The 24550-nt window shown below is 41.8% G+C and overlaps 1 protein-coding gene across 1 annotated transcript in view; it reads right to left on the reverse strand.

Annotated features, from left to right (window-relative positions):
- epha6 (eph receptor A6) overlaps nucleotides 1-24550 on the reverse strand; it is a 176402-nt gene that overhangs the window by 23922 nt on the left and 127930 nt on the right. Inside the window, exons 6-8 of the mRNA XM_037109449.1 lie at nucleotides 12533-12657; nucleotides 11944-12106; nucleotides 8878-8986 (exon numbers count right to left, since the gene is read on the reverse strand). Coding sequence (XP_036965344.1) covers nucleotides 8878-8986; nucleotides 11944-12106; nucleotides 12533-12657 — 397 coding nt within the window. The remainder of the gene's footprint in view (nucleotides 1-8877; nucleotides 8987-11943; nucleotides 12107-12532; nucleotides 12658-24550) is intronic.

Genomic DNA, 24550 nt, shown 5'->3' on the forward strand with positions numbered 1-24550 from the left:
ACTGAGAAACCGAGAGACAGCCGACGACTGATAAAAAAAAAAAGCCGCTGCCAAGAAAGTCTGAAAAGCGGAGAGATTAGATGACAGCATCTGCAAAAAGACCACAGAAGAATTTTATCCAAATAGATGCCAGGATGTTACTGCAGAATAAAAGAGTGGAGAGGACACACACACACACACACACACACACACACACACACACACACACACACACACACACACACACACACACACACAGCACCCTGTCAGAGTCACACATCAGCCAAAGCACATACAATAAACAGTGCATGTGATACACAATATATAGTTTAAGTATCTCAGTTTATTTCTGGAAATCCTGGAACCACATCGTAGAGAACCTCCCTGTATTAATAACCCCTTTACTACAGAGACACTCATCATGTCGAGTCCTGTCGTTTTTCATTCATTACTATTTAATAGTAATTAATATTTCATGCGTGTCCTACTCCGCTTCCAATATTGAGCCAATTTTCTTCAAACTTGGTTTTACTCCTCCACACAATGATTCAAAAAGAAACTCCAGGTGTAAGCGCTCACGCTGTCACTGTGATCTTTGTTTTCTTACATACCTTTTTGTTTTCTTTTTGTCTGCTCTTAGTCATTAGTTTCAGTTCTTTATTGTTGTTCCCTGTCAGTGTTATAATCACTGCCAGTATCGATGTCTGTGTGATTGTTAGTTTATGTCTTTCTCATCAGTGTTGCATCGTGGGTTTCTTTCCTCAGTAGCCTAACCAGGGACAAGGACTGCAAATATACACTGCATAAGATGTATTCTAATTAGATGTAACAACGCCCACACGTGTTGTCCTGTTGTCAAAGTAACTGATACATCAATAACGGCAAATTAACTGAGCCTCGTGCTATTACTTAGAAAGCTCAGAGTAGTGATAGACATGTGTCACTGTGAGTGAGTGAACCAATGTTGTCATGCTCTCAGATACAATGTAAAGAGACTATAAACTGCATATCTTCACCAGAAACGGAAAATATATTTATAAGTTTAGTTGTAATTGAAGTAAATTTATCCGATCAGTTGATTCAACTTTATTGTTGTTTTATTATAAAAGTGACACGAAACTCTCAGATTAAATCCCGTGTCAGGACCGTCTGAACTACTTGCATGAAGTTTCTACTGACTGAATATTTGCTTCTCTAAATTTACATCTCTTTGTTTTAGCTGTTTTCCATTAGCAGACATTGCTTATTCAAATCATTTCAGAAGCATAAAGCTTTAAAGACAACAACAACCACAACAGGACAGTAATTAAAGCATCAGCTAAATAATAAAGTAGACCTGTGCTCTGTTATTTTCACAGCTCTAATTGCTCTGTGACATCAGAATATTGTTGTTAATACTGATGCACATTTTGAAAAAGCGTCAAGAAACACAAAACAAGACAGAAACCTTCTAATGATTTCAAATTGACGTCGTCAGGGTTCCACACAGGACGAACACTGAGGCGCGGCTTAATCAAAGTTTTTAATTCTACAATACATTCATGATTAAATGCAGACATAAATCTATACCATAATTTTGGTGATCTGACCCTTTAAGACAAACATCCAGCCTGGAGTGCAAGTAATTGTTTATTTTTTTTTTCTGTCGTGCTGACACCGAAACGCTCGGTAGTGGCTTCACTCAAACATGACTGTTACGAAATGGACCTGTAACGCTCACGAGGTGAGACGGCTGGAGAAGAGCGGCGAGACGGAAAATAAAAATACGAAGGGGGGGCGAGGCGCTCTGGGTTCCCTCACAGGCTGCTTCGCTGATTACTTTTAAAGATGATTTTGCAGAGGAGGTATATTAATCACTGTGAGCACGAGGGGCGCTCGCTCTCACTTCTCACGAGTGGATCCCCTCGTAGATTTACTCAGATTTCATCATTTATCAGATAGAATCTAGAACGCCGCTGCTTGTCTCCTAATCAGTCCCACTGCGGGCGCGAAGATGCTTAAAAATGATAAAACTGGAGGTTGTGACCCGTTTGCTCACACGCTGCCGCAGCTGTAAATTTTGTTGTGGATAATAATGCTGTCGGCGGCGCTGGCATGCATGAAAGCTGATGATTTTGGACGGCTGACAGGCTTTTCCCCTCTACTGGGAAACAAACAAAGAAAAAAACATTTTAAAACACATTAGTTTAGACTGATTGAACTTCCTCGACCTCAGGAAGAGGCTCAATCTATGAAAATACATCTTTCACAGCCGTGGTAAGGGGCTCATATTCAGAGAGAAACCTCAGAGAAGATTAAAGTTGTAAATTTATGATAAATAACTTAGATATTTTCTGAGATTAAAGTAGTAAATTTTACAGATTTACGAGAGAAAACTTCAAACACCCTCCAAGATTATAAAGTCATAAATGTGCCCTAAAAAATTCACCCATCATCCACATTATTTTGTCACACATTTAAAAGATTTTCTGTGCGAGAAATCTGATAATTTAGTGATCAATTTACTGTTATGCGCTTAGGAAGGTGAAACAGAACTTTTAATATGATTATTTGTTTACACTCACGCTTCTGTGGCAACATTTAATCCAGAATTTAATGGTATCTGAGATTGTCTTTTGCTGAAACGTGCCTCATTTGAGAGTGTTTATTCAATAAGAGGCAGACGTGTAAAGTCCCATATAGCATGTCTGATAGAAACTTTAGAGGAGTTGCAGGAGGAGGAAGCAGAGCAGAGTCCGGAGACCTGACCCAAACCCCCCACAGAGCCGGAGACAGAGATCTCTCACGGCCACACTGTCACTTCGGAGCAGAGTCTTCTCTTCATTGTCACTGCTGCAGACAGTCCCATCTCTCCCCCAGCCCTGCGCCTCCACACCACTGTGGTCCACTGGAGAGATGCTATCTCCCTCCTGGAGATGACGCTGGTGGAGCTGAGGGACAAGAGGTCTGCATCTTGGCCCCGAGTCCCACCGGATGTGATGGTGCCGGCATATTTCACTGCTGGTGTGGGTCTGTTTGACGGCCGACACCGTACAGTGTTTGCATTTTCTTTGCATTTCAGTTGTTTCCAATTTGGGTACACACATATGTGTTAATGTCAAGTGGCTGTATGCTTACTTGTATTTGTGGGGTTTGGGGGAACCATTGTGTCTGTGTAGGATAGCCTGAGTGTAGAGAGACCTCATTTAAGCTAATGCGCTGATGTTAATGATCTGTTTTGGATGGATGCGTTTTCTCTAACTTCGGATACAGTGACTAAATAAAGTATATACTGCAATAAAAAAGATTTGTAGAGACACTGTTTAGTCTGTTGGTTCTCTCTGTAAGAAAAGGGCTCACTCTAAGGTAACAATAAACTCAATTCTTATATAAAGGTGATTGTACACTCATGAAAACATAATAATGTAATTTAGATTCCCCAAATCCTTCACCCTGGATCTTTGAATAATACCATTATGTTTTAAGGGAGATGCTGATAACGCTCATTTTCAGATTTATAATTCTGTGTTTTATTACAACTAGAATATGTGTACATGCTTTACTGGTCACAAAATCTAATCAGTTTTTTCCCTTCATCTGAAACACCCTTATATAGCTCCTGTTTCTTTAAGCCCCCCCCCCGAATACTCAGTCTGCTCTGGTTGGTCAGCTAACACACGCCTGACACAGCACCATTAGCAACAACAGAGCAGCTCTGCTAAATCAATTCCTCCATGTCAGACTTTCTTCTAGGCATAAATTATGCAAATAATAACTCTGTGATGTAGTGTGACGTCACAAAGTCACATAATTAAAGGCGGGACTTCTGACGAGGCGTTTCAGGAGCAGTGCTTTCTGTGGGGGAGAGGAGCTTCTGTTGGTGCTGACTTTGACCTTTCTAAATTTCAAGTCTTTTGAAATGCACAAGAACATATAAAATATTGACCAAAAGGACAAAACTAAAAAAGCGTAATCGGTCTCCTTTGAGCTAGCTGCCTTCTCTCCATGTTTGATTCCTTTGCACATCGTAAGTTTGCAGGAGATTTTCTTCATCAATTAATTTCTTCTGTCTCAGAACTGGACTAGTGGACAATACTTCTGGCAAAACAAAGTGGCTACACTATGAGATAACGCGGGCCACATCTGGCCAAGTTAGGTGAGAAAATGCCCACACCATACTCGCGTGTGTGAGCGCCCCCTTGTTTGAGCGTGTGTGTGTGTGTGTGTGTGTGTGTGTGTGTGTGTGTGTGGGTTCATGTGATCACATGTGAGCTGCCTCCTCTTTGAAGACTTAACATAATCCGGGATGCCAGATTAGAGCTGGTGTCAGAGGGCCATGAGCCGCAGGTTGCCAGATTGGGCCGCAGCTAAGTGAAGTCTGTGGGATCACGGACACTGATAGACAGAGCAGATAACATGGCGGGTGACACTGGCAGAGAGGACAAGAAGGGGGATTTAGAAAGCTACTGTTGACCTCTGCTGATGGGGTCAAGCTGTTCATTAAAGAAATGGTGGCATGTGCCTTTATCAGCCTTTTCCAGTCCTATCCTCTGATCCCCTTTATCCGCCTATCCCTCTGTCTCGCCGGCTTTCATGTTGAAAAGAGGCCACACACACTGACACCGACACACACAAAGACGTTTCGGCTTCTTTCTGCCGCTCTCGGGTCATTGTTACAGTACATATTCACGAGCCGCTTTACACGCCCACACGAAACACAAAACAACCTTGCAGAGAGCCTTAATCAAAGCATCGGTGTTATTCAAACTGCCCCTCTGTTGCCCTAACACCCCTCACAGTCACCTCGTCTCTGGCGACAGAGGACACAGAAGAAAGAAAATGATTCAAGTCTTTTTGAAGAAAATTATAAAGGAATTGCAGAAACTGACGGAGAATCCAAGGATACAGAGCAACATGTAAACTCCTCAGCGAGGCTACATCTGTGCAAACATGACAGCTTTGGACGAGGACACACAAACACACACGTAAACTCTCAGGGCAGCCGGGTGTTCAAACTCCTCGCAGGGCAGGTCCTTTACTTATAAAGCCTTACATCAGTGAGTGTGACTGAAAGCTCTCATCTTTCTCAAGCAGCTCGAGTACATTCGGACCTTTTTTCGAAACTGAAAGAGAGTGAAATTCCCTCCTACACGGGGCAAAAGGATCGCAGATATTCACTCCAACTACAGCTGTAAAAAAAAAAAAAAAAAAAAAAAGCAAAATGTCTAAAAGGGCTCTTGCCTTAGCACTCACAACGAGTGAGTGCGTGTGAGATTTTCAAATGAAAATCTTGGCGCACCGACCGTCCTACACACACTCATCACATCATGGGTACAATAAAAAATGCTGAAAATGTATTTATTGATTAAAAGGAGATGGACTTCCCCGTAACGTTGGCTCCGATCAGACAGACTGAGGGTCGACTTTATGGCTGAGTTGCGCAGTATGTATTATTATCATTCTGGTGATCGCAATAAGGCATTTGTCCGTGATCACCGGGTTCATCAAAAACTTAATTTATATGGTGATGTGAAGGCTGCAGTTAAAAGTTCATGTACAACACACGTTTTCACTCTCGTAAGAACCAGGAGATCAGCAAGTACAAGGCTAGCTTCTCTGAGTGCAGGAGCTGGAAGTCATGCAGTTGAGGGAACTTTTGGCCCAAGATTAAAGGTATAACTTCTGAAAAATAGCCAAAATTAAAAAAAATATTACAAAACTACAAGGGGCAGCATAACCACTTACTGCTGCTCATTATTCTCTTTGCTGTAGTGAATAGCCACTATTAGCTGGTAGCTCAGGTAGCCTTGGAGCCTTGGAACGCGTAGAGCTGGAATATTTTTTACATCTTTCATGGTAACTTGAGGATTTATTTTGGGATTTTGGAGAGACAAGCCAAAACTGCTCTGGTTTTTATGTTTAATCCTATGTCAGTGTGTGTTTAACATGAGTTGACGAGGCAGTTAAGATTGTCTAATTTCTGTTTTGTTAAATAATGTTGACATTTTATGAGTTTATTTTGTTTACGTCTTGGGATTCAAAGTGGTACTGGAGGAGTCAAGGCTAGCACGTTAGCATGCTAACTTCAGTAGTAATCTCTGCTTCACGGCAAATAGACATCTTTGACATTGCATCAACACTGTTGTTCACACTACACATAAAATTATAGTTATGACTTCCCAATTGCTCCTTTAGTCTGTGCTCTCCGTGGGAAAAAAGGTCTGGCCCCCTTGGTTAACATAATAGTTTGCAGACAACTCTGTTTCTGTAGAATAAAGGTTAATTTGAGGTGCTCTCTCTCACCACAACTGTCCTTTGAAACACAATCACATTATTTTCACATGTCCTCAGAGGCTGAGACTATTATGCAAATCTGACCCTCGCAAACATTTGAACCCTGGTAATTTCAGCAGAATGTGCAATCAGCTGCAATTATCATATCTGCCCCTTCTTTTTGTGCAGTGCTCCTTCAAATGCATAATGAGTTCACTGCCGATGTATGTCACAGCGCATGCTCGATAAATATCACACAGTTAATCAAAGTGTGTGATAGTGTGTGTGTTACTGACAGGAATAGCTTTGAAAGGACTTGAAGCACTATCACACGCTGCTGTTTACCACTCGTTCATCCCGGCTCTTCTCTCCCAGAGCTACACCTCTAAGCTATCAAACATGTCAGATCAATCACGAGAAACACACTACGACCATATTCTTCTCAATCTTGTTTCACCAAAAAGAAGCGCTGACAGAGAGGCTGATCTATTGTTGATTGCATTTATGTGCACTTAATGGGGACCAGACACAACATCACCGTATATCTTTAAAGCGCTTATCGCAGCTATCTTCGCAGCATAAGTCTTTGAATGACAATGTGAAAACAATGTGACGATGTGAAAGGAGCTACTTGTAGGGATAAAACCTGATTATCACCTGAATGTTCAGCGATGAGTTATTGCAGTTTATATGGATCCATTTTCATCTAGTGTAGTTGGTGATTTACAGTAGTTAACTTTACCATATTCAAAAACTAAATATGAACTCGATTGTCAACATATGCTTTTGAATTTGATGAGTATATGTTTCAATGTGTTATCAGGAGTATTATCAACAGGGGCATTTTGGAGTGCAGGGGTCAACTCTTCCAGTGGACCTCATGGGACTTTATTGTTGGGAAATGTGTACAGTAATCAATGACTATCTAATACTGTGCCATGAGTATACACATGTTAGTCGATGTAAAAGTGTTTTCTGTGCTGAGTTGGCGGCCATGTTTGTACTGGTGACATGTGTTGAGAGATACGATGCAGTTCACTGAGCGGTTTCACACCAAACTAGATGGTATTTTACTTTACTTGAGACAACCTGTCACTTTCTTGACTTGGAAAATGGTTTGTTAAATGAACAAACGACAAATGTGTAGTTCATGGCACAACTCCAACAGGATCAAAAAGTAGTTTGTCTTTCTCCTTTCACTACCTTATTTTTTCTGTAATAAGGCCCCTGACCTCCACTGGAAAGGGCATATCTTTGTCTCTCATTTAAAGATGGTTGCTGTAAAACACATCATACATAGTGGGTATGTTTGTGAATAATCATCTTGCTGGGGCTGGATAGGCCAAAAGCAATCAATCGTGTACAATGGTATTTTATTATCAGATCTAATATTCAAGTCTTCTCCAAAGGTGACTCTGGTCTGGCAGTAGGGTTGACAGCTACACACAAAGAATGAAACCATGTACACAAACACCTTCACACACACTTATGCACTCAACATCTGAGGAAGTAAGCTCACACACAGATCGGACTAATGTTTTGTCAACGCTATGAAAGACAAACGCACAAAACAGCCAAGCGTGGCTACAGTACATTGTCGCTGAGTGACTGTTGGAAGTTGATGCGCTACAAATCAAAGTTGATCTGCGGCGCGTCACGCCTGTCATGCAGCTACAAGTGTCGGGTGTCAGAGTTCCACATTGTCAGTCCCCACTGAGATTTCACAGATTTTCACATCCTGTTGATTTGTGATCGGTAATCTGAGCCCACCACGAGAGACCTGTGCAGACGCTATACCAGCCTACACATCTGATAGATAGATGGCTTTGTCAAAGTCCAAAGGCAGTTGTTAAAGCAGAATGTAATGCAGTCTTCTGTAGAGTTTGTTAAGCAGTTTCCCTGGAGTGGATACTGAAAACCTGCTATAAGCTGAGAAATATGAAGCCTGTACAGTTGTGTATGTACACGAAGGAACATCAACCACAAACAAACAATCCTTTAAAACAGAAATCCTCACATGACTGTGCAGGCAAACCAAAGTGTTATCATTATAATTCATAAGAGATACTGTACAAGGCTTACAGTAACAGATCGCAGCCATCGCTCATGAAATTGCTTTTCTAAATGTCTTCTCCCATTAAAGCCTCCTGAACTTCCAAAACACAAAACACAATACACAGATGCACCCTTCAAAAGGCAAAAACAAACAAAAAAACTTTTTTTTTCTGCAAATGTGCCTCAGCAGAAACTAGATTATGTGGTCTGAGAATTGAGATCTTAAAGAAATTTGGTCAGAGAAAGGCTCTATACAATTACAAAGGTGCTAATTATGTTGGTTAATTGGACCTCGAAAGATAAACGAGGCTACCCTGATAATTACCTGAGGCCGGCAAAACTCCATACAGTAATAAGCAGTATGCGATTTGTTGATTAGTCTTTAAATTTCCTTTTCTTTAAGGGCTGCCAGTGCTGTAAAGGCTAGCAATCCTGCTTATAATTATAATAAAGGTAAAAGTTGTTTACACTGACAAGTGCAACAAAACTACTGAAAGGAAAAAAATCAATGAGGAAATGGTCTGTACACCCACACAGTCCTGAGAGGAGATCCAATCAGTCAAATTAGTGAAGATCGGGAAGTGCTCTTACCTGCCAGTGATCAGGAGGAAGAGGGTGAGGATGACGAGGAGGGTGAAGCCACCGACTGCTGCTGTGACGATGACCAACACCTGGCCTTGATCGGAAGCGATGTCCGATGCTAAAGGTGGTGAAGAAGAAGGAGAGAAGTGGGAAAAGAAGGTTCAGAGGATTGCAGGAAAATGGGAAGCAGACAAATATAAGCAGGTGAGGATATTAAAAGCGGGGAATGGGATAGATGGGAGTCAGGATTAAAAGAGATAGAGAAATAATAGCAACATTTTCATCCCACGTTATCTTAAATTCTCCTCTCCATCAATGCACCGTACATATGTACACCATGCGCGCTGTCTTGACAGGCAGATATTACGGAGGGACGTCTGATCGGCTCTTTGTGATGCAAAAAACCCCTCCGTCAGCCTTCGTACTGGAATGATTCATACGCCTGCTGCTGTTTAATTAATATTATTCATTCATGAAATTGTGATTTAGTCTATGATCATTTGGTTAAATTGGCCCCATTTGATATTCATGATTTTCCCCTTTTCTGTGTCTTGTCACAAGGCTAACGAATCCAAGATAATTGAAAGATGATTGCTATTACCAAACTTATTTCTATAATATTTCACGCTTAATGAATATGAATTGGAGAACGGGGTGCGTGGTTGGCCAGCCCAGCGAGTGGAGGCTCTTAGGGGGTTTATACAGTATTTGGGTGTGTGTGTGTGTGTGTGTGTGTGTGTGTGTGTGTGTGTGTGTGTGTGTGTGTGGGCGTCGGGTGTCAAGAATGCGTGTGCTGGATAAAAGTAATTACAGACCACTCAGAGGGAGGGAGAGCGAAAGTGGCGGTGGCCAGATCACACGAGACAATTCTCCCTCGGCTGTCGGCCTCACACACTCTTCACATCACTAACTAAGCAGATGTGTTGGACTGATGCTGCTGTAATGAGGTGTGTGTGTGTGTGTGTGGAGAGAGAGAAAGAGAGAGAGAAAGAGAGAGAGAAAGAGAGAGAGAGAGAGAGAGAGAGAGAGAGAGAGAGAAGGGCAAGAGAGGACAGGATGAAAGATGCGAGGTGAGGGATGACAGACGAGAGATAAAAACAAACTAGAGAGACAGAGAGAGACAGAGAGAGAGAGAGGGAGGGAGAGAGGCGGAAGTGACAGACAAACACGCAGACGGGATGGGAAAACGAGCGCTTGAGACGGTGACTGACAGGCGGAGAGACAGACTGACAGGGAGGGGAGAGAGCGACAGGGTCCAAATCTGCTTTCTCTTTCAGATAAAAGGCCAGCCGGTACAAAGGCCCGGCCAAGCACCGTCTGATCCGCAGATAAAGCAAAGCTCTGCAGCTTTGGAAGGCAGAGGGCCACTGTGAAGCCAAATCACCCCTCAACAATACCTGACCCAACATAAAAGGGCAGCTGGACCTTTGTATTCCACGAGTAGACTTGCAATAAAGCTACTGCTCAGACACACAAAATCATTGAAAATACACCGAACATCAAGGAGGTATTATCAGGCTCCCTTGTTGATCGTATTCAGTTTTTTCAATCACCAGTTCAAGTGACGGGCGGATCACCTGCAAGAAAAATCGGACCGCGTAGTGTTTGTGATTTGAAAGGATGGAGTCGTATAGTTTCTAACTTTGGTTTGGACATTTTAGACAAATACATACTCAATGTGTCCAAAATGTTAATGATAAAACATATACAACATTACAATAATGGGACAAGATGATGGTTTATGTCACATGAAACGAGTAACGTGCAAAAACATAGATGGAGGATGCTGCTATTTTCCCACATTTTCTTTTAGAAATCTAAAAATATTTCAATCTTCTTCAACACTGCAATTCTCAACTACACTCCAAGAAAATCCAACCCAGAAGTGAATGGTACAAGCAAGCATGGGAACTGTGGAAAGACTATTGTGCGGAGCAGCTGTTGAGCCGTCACATATCAAATATTGTTGTGTAAATTTTAACTCTTTTATCAGACTAGTTTATTGTATAAACTCTCCTTGGTCCTAAATGAACTTTGCCAGGGTACACAGTAAGCATGAGTTGATTTAAATGATGGTAATGGAAAACAAAGACAGTCCAGAGGGTATGAACAAAAAGGGGGTAAAGGATGGTTGATGGTTAGATGATGATCTGCTGCAGTTTACATAATGTTGCTCTGTATATGTAAATGTGATGTTGTTGTGTTTGAGACTCTGTGACTTGGTGTAATATCCAGGATTGTATCAAAAATTCAAAGTTGGGATTTTCCTGTTGGTGGGCTCACAGTCAACCCTGAGTGCTGCTCCAGGCTACTTGAACTTCATCTGACCCTGAACTGCAGCATGTAGCGAGCGTCCTCTACATGTGACTTTACTGTCACGAAGATGAGAACACTCAGACATTAAAACACACGCATTTTGATGATGTTTAGGACATTTTCTACATTAAGTCGGTAAGATTTTAACTCACATTTTCTTTTTCAACGATCTCAGGTTAATTGACAAAATCAATTATTTTATGCAAAGGAAAGAAACGTCTTCACTGGCCTTGATACAGTGTATAAACTAATACATAGCTTCTGAGTCTTTTCATGTAAAGTGGACTCATAATGGATTTATGACCCCTTTCAGCAGTCTTGTCACAAACAGACGCCAAAAGGGAGATGTGTTTTGTTTGCTGCCATTACTTTACATGCTTTATATTCTGAAAAACTTTTAGCCTTTAGTCTTGTATAAACCTAACACCAGTCATGATCTTGACCCCAGTCGTTTGCAGGGGTTAGATGTACAGTTGCAACAGACCTTCGATTATCTTCTTTAGCTTTATCTTTGTTCAGACCTGCTTTTACCATCAGCCCTGAGTGAAATCATCACAAAGGAGACAGCTCAAAGTACAGGTGTGAATGCAGTGAGGAGGCGGTTGTGAGCCGATCACAAGCGATCACTCGCGCCGCATATCGAAAACATGTTAATGCCAGGTGCAAACTGATGGGCAGCACGGTAATATGAGGTCTGAGACAGAGACAGATGTATCCGTCCACAGGAACAAGTGCTGCAGATGGTGCGGGGGTACTTACAGTCTCCTGTGGTTTCGTATTCATATTTATGGGAGTAGGAACTGTATCCAGCTGGCGAGCGGGTGCGAACGCTGAAGACGTACCAGGTCGCTGGTTTCAGACCTGAGATGATCACACTGGGAGCTTTGGTGCGCGTCGACGAGTAGCTCAGCTGCTCGTGTTCCTGTGGGAGGGAGTGGAAGATGATCAAAACAATCTCAGCAATGCAGAAATGGCATACTCCAAAAGGTGTCCAGTCGCTGGCGGCTAGATTTACGCACTGGACCATGGAAATTTGTGCTGCATCTACTCCCACTTTACACTGACAATATGCGTGTAATTACTACAATCTCTACTGAAGATTAGTTTAATTGTTATGCACCTCTTCCTTTCAACATTGTGGACGCTTTAGCAGGATTTAATCCCAGGTTATCAGTTTTGTATGTGACTGGTTGATCAGCGGACTGCACTGCTGTGCCAGGACGTTAAGGGCCATGAAGATTTTCTTTTAAAAATAAAAACCTGGGAAAATCTGTTGATTGTTGAGCCAAAATGTGGGTCTGCCCTGCAATTTGAGAATCGACCTGGACACAAGCCAACAGAAATGTACCTTCTCATAATATTTGATCTCGTAGTCGAGGATGGGGAGTGTTGTTTGTTCTGGTTGCTGCCAAGAGAGAGCGATGCTGTTCGGGGAGGCCCAGTCCTTCTTCAGAGTGCCAATTAGAGACGGACCTGGTTGGAACGCAAAACAAACAGACATCAGTTTCACCGCCATTCGTGGAGTCGCACGAATTTAATGAGTTCGGCCATCCTGGTGAGTATCCAAATGTATAAAGTGAATAAACTCAATAAGGTCAGTGTGTTACAGATATAAACAGCAGTGAGCTGCAGAACAGACTTTAAATTCAAAAGGTAACCGAAGAGTCACTATTCATCAACACAAGATTTCTTTCTCATCATTCTGCCCTTCTAACTTCTTTTCAAAAGACACTTGAAGGGAGAAATAATAACTACATATCATGGTGAAGACTTTATACATCCATTCACCTGAAGAAACTGTGTGCTTGTTAGAGCTCTGTGAATCCCAAGGTCACTCAAAAAGCTTTCTTAGATTTACTTGAATTTAATCAGTCATATATATTTATCATGAGAGGAATATCATGAATATATCTATATAGCCAAAACACAATAAGAAAGATAGTTCTTTTAAGTTGGTGTGAACATCGTGTGCACGAGACTGTTTAAGATCAGTGAAACAAGCAGACAGAATATCTGTCAATGTCATGAAAAATTGTTATCTAAAAAGATACATAAGAAGAAACAAAAGGACATCACAGACAGTTACAAGTTTAGAGACCCTGAATGTGAGTTAATGTGAGTTAATGCAGCGTGTTCACATTTTGTTCAATACTTAAATGCTACGGATGCTTTGGATCCAAGCATCATAGAACTGATTTCCTTTTAACCCCAGCTGTTTGTTAGCACACTAATACACTAAGCTAGATAATGACCATTTTCATCAGATTAAGAGACTAAAATAAGAGCCTGGCTGTTCAAAGTAGTGGAGTACGCTCTTTATGAACCAGTCATTTATGTTAAACAGCTGATATAAACAATGGCAGAAATTCCAAATTTACACAAAATTATTATTTTATTTGAACCCAACCAACAACTCAACTAAAAATCTGCTGGTACCTTTATGCTAAATAACATTAACGTTTCTACACATCAGCAACAATCATCAACCTTTAAACTAACTTCAGAAAACATAAAAGGTTATTTTTTTGATTCATATTTAAGAATGTGTGTTGAATTAATTCACACATCCACCTCCTCAGACCAGCAGTGTCGCCAGATGGGAAATGTTAAACTACCATACCAGAGGCTTGGTTCTGATTGTATTGAGGGGAAAATGATCAGACATAAGTCACACCCAGATGGGTGTAAATTTGTAACTTTACAGAAAATGTATTTAAAATAAATTGGTCTACGATGTTAGCAATAATTATCACACACCCATGCTCACGCTATAGCAGATAGTTCAAAATAGCCTATGGCCTAAACAAGATGATCGTACAGGTGAAGGGAAATGCTGTTTTTTTTTTTTTTTTTTCCAGTGACGTAACACTGAAAAAAACAAAAGAATTCACGTCTTTTGCCTTCGCCCGTGCGATCATCTTGTTTTAATTGAAAAGAAGTGGAGGAAGCTACATCTTCTTCTCTTCGACAGAATTACATTAGCTTTGCTCTATGAATTTCTGCTGGGTAAATAATTGTGCTGAGCTCCCAAGAGAGGTCAGCAAATGCGAGTGCCCTGAGAGTCATTATTATATATTATACCATCTAATGTTACAGAGCTGACTCATTATGTGGGTATAAAAATGTAGGCTTGCTTCTCTCATGTGTATTCAAAGTGAAATGATGACACTGACACTATTTTTTTTTTTCAATTATTCTACCGTATTAAGTCTGGAGAAGCTGTATATGGTCCTTGTTCTGTCTGCGGCTGGGTATTAGGAGAAGCTTTGGGTTCAGGGGAAGCATGAGGGGATCGGGGATGGGGGTGTAAGGGTTTGGGGGTTGTGGAGCAGAGTCTTGGGGGTCAGGGTTTGGAGGCCAGATAAGACGAGGGCTGTGGGGGTTTGAGCTTGTTAGCCGGAGACCTACTTCTACTTATCTGCCAGAAGGAGCTGAAAGTGAACAGCTCTGTCCTTTTCATCCCCTCTCTTATGTGTGTCTCCTTTTTCTTCACCACCTGCTCCTTTTTGTCCATTCGCTCTCCATCTGTTGTTGGCTCTATGTCTTCATACCCTTACACATAGTTTTTTAAACCTCCTTTTTTTTAAAAGTTCCTCCAGCACATTACCAAATCCCCCCACCCCCAACACTCACTCAGAGATGGAAGAAATTAATTATCAGTATAACACGAAGCAGGAACTCTAAAAAAGGAGTCCAGACTTGGCTAGAAGGGTCTGTGAGACACAGAGATTTAAGTATAACTATAACCCAGAACCTATAACTTTTCTATGTCTAGATGGATGGCCCCATCCAAAAGTCTTCACTTCACCGTTTCCTGCAGACGCGCTGACTTTGTGGGCTGTCCGAATCCACAAATCATTCAGTCCACAAGGGGCCTGAAGCAGCAGACCTTCTGTAGAATTCCAAGAGAATGTACTTGGGATGCAGACTTCAACGGACGTTACCGATTTAATCATCCACAATTCATTGCAATACGGGACGTTATAGTTTCCAACAATTGCAAACCCATGCCAGCTCGAGTTCGTGCTGTCATTAAAGCAAAAAGGGGACACACCAGACATGAAGACATTGGGAAACTCACTGACATGTTTCAATGATCCAACTTTACTCGGACTGAGGTCACTCGAGGTTGAATTGCTAAGCTGATTTCATTACTTGTAATAAAAAATATTGTATTTCATTAGACACAAATGCAAACTGATTCATATTAGTTAACCGTTCATAAAAAAATAATTTACTCTTGATTTTTTGTGAAAAGTCTAGTTGCAAAGAGCGCCATTGCCAACATTGTAGAAACACGTATGTCGGCCATTATTCCCATGCCCAGCTGATTACAAATGGCAGTTAATCAAGCGGCCAGAAACTTGTGTAAATAGTTTTGACTGGATCAAATCATGGTGACCGATGAAACGGGTGCTGGAGGGTTCAGGTGTTTTGTGCAGCATCTAGCAAATGTCGCTTTTCCTCTGAATTCATTTTAATGCTTGGCTTCTCCTTAATAACCTCAAACTTAATAGCCATTTAAAATTTGGTAGGTTGCCTGAAATGTTAGCAGGAATAGAACAACACAATATCATGCGTGAGTGAAAATATTAGCATAATCAGCGAGCGCAAAGGGCACGGTGTGTGTGCACATACATGTATATGACGGGGAATCTGAGTGTGTGTGTGTGTGTGTGTGTGTGTGTGTGTGTGCGTGTTTTTGTCTTAAACAGAATATGGAGCAACTGGAGGAGAAAATAAACTCTCTTTTTTTCCCTAGCAACACAATAAGCCAACTGACATCTTATTAGGCGATATTATTACACATAACCTCTTGTATGAGCATTTTACTCTCAGCGCGCTCATATCCTCTGCTCAGTCAGTCCTCAGTGGCAAAGAAAATTCATCTCAGGGGGATTTTATCTGATCTAACTCTGTCTAATGAACCACTCTGCTGAAGCTGCGACGTTGCAGGGTTTCCTGCGCCGCAAATGCCAGCTGAGCACAACGGTGGCGGCAGGGCTGTGTGGTTTGCGACTGGAGTCATGCAGCGGCGGCATCAAACTAAGACACAGCAAGATGGTTGGCATATGCTGTTAGCATATTGGCCCCTGATAGGGAACAATAAACACAGCCTAAATACAATCTCCCTCTGACTCACAGATTAAAATCAGCCTCCCACTGCAAGGTACTGCAAAATGCACAGTCGCACAAGTTGTGCAAACAGACAAGAGAACACAGACTGCAGGAAGAGCGTGCACACAAGACTTGTGTGCACACATGAACAGTCGAGAGCCGACATGTTAAAAAAAAAACATTTTTCTGGAGAGGCAGGACCGCTGTCTGGCTGGCAGAAAATAATAACCAGTAGAAATGTGGCAGCTTGGCTTAAATGTCAAAACAGAACTGATCCCGACACAACACTCTAAGATTCTTTACCACTAGTAAAAACGATCATACAGAAGCCACAGTTACTCCAATTGAGCCATTTTTCACATGTCTGAAAAGAAAATCCATGTTGCACACAAACCTTTGAGTTGATAGTTGCACCTGATCAAGTTCTCAGGTTTAATTCTCCATAATTGCCAATAGCCAATATTGGTTGACGCTATCATTTCATTTCTTGTAGTTACTGCGTTTAAAAAGAGACTATAATTACTAGCAGCTACTCTGTGGAAGCTAATGAGCATCCCTTTAAAGAAAAAAAGACTGAAATGGGCTGTTAAGACTAGAATTAGTGTTGAATACATTGTACATTAAATAGATAGACATTTATATAATTAGCGTTTGAGGATGAGAGGCCCTGAAACCGAACTGAATGCAAAAGATAAATTCTTAGACCATATTCTCCAGTGGAAATCCATCTACATGGACAACGTGGACATCCACGGCCTGGCTACATCACATTTATTCCACCTGGGCAACATTTCAGTTGACTTGATTTAAGTTGAAGCACACTAGACACCACATTGTTTTTGTTGAGTCTGCCTCGGCGTGCTCAGTGAGTGCATATTGTTTATTCCTCAAGGGGTGGAATATGAAACACATCGCTGTCTCCAGGCACTGGCAAGACACTTCGAGGACGCAGGACACAGCAACCGCCGTTAATGATTCTGTGTTTGGGTTATTAGAGATTCAGCATGAAATCTGCCAGAGGAACTTGCTCTCTTTCTCTGAGATGCGGCAGCATTGGAAAGCCATTAGAAACACCAGTCAATTACGATGCCCAATGGATGGATTTTCCAGTCAAGCGTGGTTAGGCTCAACATAAACTAATGGGGAGTCTTTAAATGAGCTTGACCTGCATATGATTTTAATTAGCTTTCCTGCCCTAAAGGCTTCCATTAACTGTTTGAAAAAATCAATAGAGCCAGTATTGATGCTGTGCGAGAGCTTAAACGATGTCCTAACACCACTGATTCACTGCCGATAGAGAGATGGAGTGAGAGAGAGAGACACACACACACACACACACACATACACAATACAGGCGCTCTTGTTTACAACTGTCATATTGACACGTCCGTCTCTTTTCCAGGTGTCTGGTTGTGTTTGTCCTGCGGCCGACCCAAATTGGTCTTTCAGCAGGCATCTTCATGGGTGAGTAGAATCAAAAGATTCGAGGGGAACAAACACACGCACTTGCACACACGCTGTACCAACATGCAAATTCCCGATTCAACCCGGATTTGATTCAAATTAGTTCAATTCAATACCATTCGACTCCATTCCAAGCACTGCCAGCGATTGACAAGTACATGGCATACTTCATAGCTGCTTCAGGGAGAGGATGAATAAATTGAAGCTGTCTCCAACGTACCACACTGGGACCTCAAGTAATCAGTTGGAGCAATGTCATATTTGTCGAATCTGCAGGTAAACATTTGTGCGTGAGCGTGTTTTTTCTTTGTGCCGCTTTTAGAAACAGTGGGACAAAACTGAAGTGACATGGGGTCTGCGATGGGGACTATCATTACCCTTCATTAATGCTGGAGGTTATTCCCATTACACTGTGGGTCATCTGCTGTCTTCCACGAACTCCAAGTGTTAACACACAGACCAAACCCCAGAGGCCCCCAATTAAAGAGTGTTGATATCCAGCTTAAATAAGTGACTGATCTACGCAGTTCATTCAAGCGTAATTGATATTGTTACCTCATTAGCAGTCCTCTGTGTTATCCACCTGAGAACCAGATCTCAGTGTGTGTCTGTTTGTTAGACCATGAGGGTGCACAATAAACAGTTTGACATTTTTAGCCTTCTTGCTCAGAGTTAGAAGAGAAAATTGATACCTCTGCCAAACATTGGTTTGTGGACATCCATTTTTGAAGCCTTATACTTGGCATTACCGCAGTCGCCATCTTGTTCTTTGAAGCCAGAAGTGACCAAGAGGGTGGAGCGGCCCCTTTTCAAATCAAGTGCTGGTTCTAGGATGGTGCTAGTGCTGGTTCAGAGTTGATTCAACCGGCACACTTTTCAAGAACGGGTTTGCTTCCCAACGCCCATGAGCACCACTGTAGAGTCACATCACTCAGTCACAGTTTCCCAGCATTGCTAGGTTGGTCCTCAGGTTGCAGTTGGTCCTTAGTCACAATAACCCCATCCTCAGCTCCTAAAGCAAACAGTCTTGGCCAAGAGCTAGTTCTTGCAAACTTGGACTGCCTCAGTCAAAAGGGGTAACTAAGAACCTGAGGAGGTGACGTGGTAGCAACTTGTCAATTGCAAGGTAGTCATGCCCTATAGCATGTCCTAATTCATCATCTATTTTACTCTAGATGGCACCATATTTTACTAAATAAACATCATGCTGTATTGAAGCAGACTTGAAACTAGGGATTGAGAATATAAACTCATGGGGAAAGTCTTCACTGACATTGTAAATGAAGTGAGAAAGAGGCTCATAAGCTTATATACAACTTATGGATTTCTTTTTGGAACTGTTGGAGCAATTTAATTTACTTCCGCAATGACTTCACTTTTCAGACCCCTGAAGCTCTAAAATAAAATAAAAAAAAAATTCTGACAGTTCCTCCCACTAACTAACATGTGGCATCTTGTGGGTCTACAGGAAGTTACCTGTCTCCTTGGGGAACAATTCCCTGGAGGTTGCCTGGCAACCAACTGAGAAGCTGCATGAAAGTAATGCAGAGAAACAGTTACACCCTCCAAACCCACAACTCATTGTTTTACAAATGAGATACAACGTGGGAAACAAGACTGAAATAAAATGTTGCTGCTTCTTTAATTGGCTATGTCATGCATCCACTTAACTTAAACAAAAAAACAACTTCTTCCACCATGTTGGATTGCTGAAAGATAATTAGTGTGCCTGTATGTCCCCTTTTAGCACAGTATCACCCCAGCACAGGACTTATCTCAAATTATACGGGACAGCAATAAAAAATATCTATTCCAACGAAACCAAAATACTCTGAAATCAGTAAAACAATTTGCCATTGGTGTGAATTGGGGAGTGACTTTGGTTTTTCACATGTCATTTTCCTTGATATGTTTCTGCAAAGATTAAACTTTCGTAGCATGTTGGCTTGGAGAACCTTTGGAAACTTCTTCAAAGATGATAGCTGTCATTGCACAGCACCTGTGCATGGATATATAATGCCTGCTTTTGACTCCATTCCACTGTGTACCTACAGTAGTTTTACATTCCACCCTCAATCTCCTCCACTACAATCTCCGTATAAAGTGCTGCAATTTGCCGGCCAATCATCTACAGCAGTCGCTCACCCCACTGTGGTGCTATGGGCTTTTTCTTTCTCTTTCTTTCTTGAGGCGTATTGTTGCCGCCTGCTGCCTCAGAAAGGAAAAATGGATGTGACCCCTGTGACACTAAATAGCTGTCAACTGGATCTAAACTGGGACAGTTTCTTGTTCTCCCTTGGTACACCTGCAATCCCCTCCTGCTGTGGTGGCTGTCTCTAGTATGACAGTGGAGAAAAGCTACTTAGACTCCTTTGCCCCATCCAGATGGTGGCTACAACAGTCACCTGCACCATTTATCATGTGTATCTGCTGAGTACAGGGAGTTAAGAGGTAATTAAAATCATCAGTCACGCAACAAAAGCGAGGATCAGAGAGGCAGAGAGGAAAAGAGAAAAGGAAAGAGACCTTTCCGTGAGTTATTTCTAGCTGTTTTCTGTTGCTTTGAGTTGTGGTAGGAGAGTGGAGAAAAATAGGAGTTGGGCAACTACCAGAAAAACAGAATAAAAGAGATCCAAATCAAAGGAACCCAGGGACACAAAGTCTGACTTTGGATGGACTTTGACTTGCAAAGAGTGTATAACATTTAAACCTTTGTCTTCTTTTTAAAAGACAGACAAAGTGAAAAGAAGAAGTGTTGTCTGCTGTCTCGCAGAGGAGGATTGTGTGCTAGCTAGCCTGTCTGACACTCTTGAGGTCCCCGTCTTTAATAGGGTCCCAGCTTGCCACCGATCCCTCTTGTTCCCACTTAATGGGGATGTGGAGAAGCAATGACGTGTGGGAAAGGCCAGTGAAACCGGGCCCTATACTTGCCCACCACGATCAATACTCATTTGGCCTCCGCCTCCTTTTCCCCCAAAAGTAATTAATGAAAAGAACGGAAGTATCTGGCCGCTGACAGTTGATTTCCCTGCCGGTCCCTGTCCTTAACACCCTGTCCGCTTCTCATGCTGCTACTTAAAAGCTTCATTATGGCTGAAACCAAGCATTCAGTATTGGAAAGTGACACAGATATGGACAGACATGGATGTCGATGCGCATAATGTTCTCACTTGTCTGATAATGAAAACCTAGAAGACGAGGTGTCATTCTCACTAGTCTGGTGTAGTCAGACGTAACACTCTTGCCGTTTTTTTCTGACATTTATAAAGGAAAAAATATGGAGGTCGTCTCATGAAAAATGTACCTACACATGTTGAAATACAGTCTCAAACTACTGTCACTGGCTTGGCAGCCATCTCGTCTGTAACTCCTCCACCGTCCCCTTCCACCAACCGATATGACAGCCGGGTCATAAACATGTAATGTGAACGTGATATGACAGAGGTTTGCAGAAAGATTCAATGCCAACATTTTATCTTGTTGACTGGGTTGGCTTACTCATAATGGAGGTTATATATGAAGTATATGATATATGATTAGATTGTAATTATGTTTATTCATGTACTGGTTATCCACAACTTTTAATTTGTTTACATGATCCTTGTTTAACATGTTATTGTACAATAGATAGAACCACACAGCTCCTCTTCATTTAAAATATTCAAATTCAAAAGTGAAACATGCCTTGCCTTAATGTTTCTTGTACGCTCTGTCTATCTCATCCAACACATATCCATCAGTAATGCTTATACAATGATTCAGTTCGACATCATCGACTAAAAAAAAATGTGGTCCCAAGTCTGTTTCCTCTCTTAAATTGCAGCTGTCTTACAGAAACATAAGGGAACTGAAATTACAGCCTCTGCACAACAGTCGAGCTTCTGCCAGCGTTGAAAAATGGACAGAACATTTTAATGTGCCAGTGAAGTTGACCTTTGACCTTTTGGAAAAGATCCTCACCTCATCATTTGATCCTATTAGATAAGTGTGTGAAATTCTGTTGCGGTTATCATATCAACTGTTGAGAATTTGACAAAATGTGTTTTTGTGAGGTCACCTTGACCTCTGACCTTTGGAGACTGATTCATGATCTGTCATCCTTGAGTCTGAGTGGACATTTCTGTCAAGCTTGAAGAAAGCCCTCTTGATGTGTCTCTGAAATATCTTGTTCATAACAATGGAACAGACGTACGGAAACCCTGAAAACATATTTCTGCATAAAAATGTTTGTTATAATCATTTCCAAATTGATTTTTCCAGCCCTAAAACACACCAAATGTCTTTGACTTAATTAAGTCTACTAAAACATTAAATTGACATTTCACAGGGATTATGATGGTGATGGCAATGACAGTGATGATTTGAATGATTATGATTATGGCTTTCAGTGGACACATTTCATCTTTGCATAATCTAAATGCTGTTCCTGTGGGGTCCTTCACATACAGGAACCCAAAACTGTGGTGAGAAAGATAAAAAATACTTTGACTTGTTACACATAACCAGGGTCAGCACTGCACGTCAGAACAGAATAAAAACTTTTTTGTAGCTTTAGAAATCTCCTCTCTTCTCCTCTCCTCCCTGAATAGAGGGGTGCAGAGGGAGAGGAGTGCCACTGCAGTGGAGGTACAGTATAAATAGCAGTCAACCCTCCTATAGCACCCAGAGCAGGCTCACTGCAGCAGAACACACAGCAGGCAGAGTGGCAATACACTCTTTCCTATAGAGCTCATTTCAAGCAGTGCCATCTATACACAACCCTGCTGTCAAAGTCAACCACCCCGGAGTTAAAATAGCCTGTAGGGTTGATACAATGTTGCATGGATGGGTTATGAAGGTTCGCCTGTATAAAGAAGACAGCGTGCACCTTAAAAGCACTCATAATGCACAAGATGACATTAAATGTGGTGAAGATTAATGCAGTCCCTTGTTTCACTCGCAACATCTACAAATGTGTAAAAGGTCACGGTTTCATGTTCTTTATAGAACAAAGGAAATGCTGTTTTACAGAGATGTTCTCACTCCCTGTTAATCTTTATCTTTTGTTAGGCAGGGACTTTGCTAAAGTCAGCTATGCATCATTTTTTACCTCCGTCTAGCAGCCTGCAAAAAGTGGGACAAACTCATGCTTAAGAGCAGCAAAATAATCGATATTAACAAACTATTACTCAAGGAGTGAAGAATGAGGACAGAACGCTAAAAGGCTAATGTCACTCATGTATAATGCACATGATGTGGTTAAAAAAAGAAAGTGCTTCGATAAAAGAAAACCTGTCGATGCATTTGATGTCTCACTCCGAATATATCTGAATGCACCGACTATAAACTGCGAGGCCTTAAGCTGAGTGTGTCGTCAATGGCTGTTAAAATGTATAAAGGTCTACAGAGATTTAAGGTAGAAACCGCTGTCATTATGAATTGTTTGATGGAGCGAGGCTAATGCAATTTCAGTTAAATGAACTGGAGCCACAAAAGGCATTGGCAACTGATTTATCTAACGCTCAGAAGACAATGGGGCTTCATTCTTCGGGAGGAAATTCAACCCGAAGATTGAAGAGGGGATTGAGGTGGGAGTTGAGAGAGAGGAAACTTCAGAGAACATCCATCAGGATTGCAGAACAATGAATCCAATCAGTCCGTATTAATGAGCCAATGCTTAAAATAGTTCCCGTTGTGAGGTGAAGTCAGGGGAAATGATCTTTGCGGGGGGGGGCTTCCTGATAAAAGTCTGGGCATAAATCATTTTGTGGAGTAGAAGTAGCTAATCTCTTTTCCTTCAAACTCCCCACCTGCTCTGAACACTGCTGAATAGCGATCCTGGGGAATAGCTATTCTTAACACTGACTGGTGAATAGGTGACTTACTGTATGTCTGGAGGACTCACAGGAGCCTGGCCAGAGATGTACACTATACGGCCATACATGCAACACTGGACCCAGCGGGCAGCTCGACGGCGGCCTTGAAAAACTTAAAGCAGAAAGGAGTGAAGAGCTCTTCGAAAATCCAACAACCAAGCCGCTGTCCAGATGCCGAGAGAGTCATCAAGCACATTTGTAATGATATTGTGTTTATCCCCTTGGGAGCTCTGGGAAGTTATAAACAAAGTCGCAACAACGGCAGTTTTTTTCTGCATATACATCAATTTTGATCACAAACACAATTCCCTCTTGGATTCTGCCCTGTGGTGCCGTAGATAAAACATGATAAAATGCACTCTAGGGTGGCCTTCTGCTCGCTGGTGCCCCACCGCATACAGCTGGTGCCTTTTTAATCTTTTTCGCCCCTGCCCCTCAAACAGCTTGTGTCAGCCACTGTGGTAAAGCAGGCTAGAATTAACATTGTTAGCATGTCAGTGCTTGGTAAATGTTAAACAGACATTTACGCAGCGTATTTCTGGTCTATCGAGCACTCAAAGCACATTCACCCTTTGACACGCACATTTGCACGCTGATGGCAGAGGTCGCCGTGCGAGGTGCCGACCTGCTCATCAGGAGCGATAAAGAAATTCAGTTAGTGCTTCCTAACTGAGGAGCCCCCATTGGAGCAATTTGGGGTTCAGTATCATTCCCAAGGATACTTCCAAACTACGACCTCCCAATTAGTGGACGACCTGCTCTGCCTCCATCGCCCCCAATCTCACCTTCATCTCAAGAAGAGCAGCTTCTTTATTAAACCAAATTTTATCGAAACTCCTTTAAAAACATCACATCTCACATCTGATTCTGAACAATGTACCGATTTTTGAATTATTCTTGTCACTTGTGTCAGGACCTGCACAGCTATG

Source organism: Acanthopagrus latus, chromosome 9 (genome assembly GCF_904848185.1).
Source record: "Acanthopagrus latus isolate v.2019 chromosome 9, fAcaLat1.1, whole genome shotgun sequence".
NCBI classification, from domain to species: Eukaryota; Metazoa; Chordata; class Actinopteri; order Spariformes; family Sparidae; genus Acanthopagrus; species Acanthopagrus latus.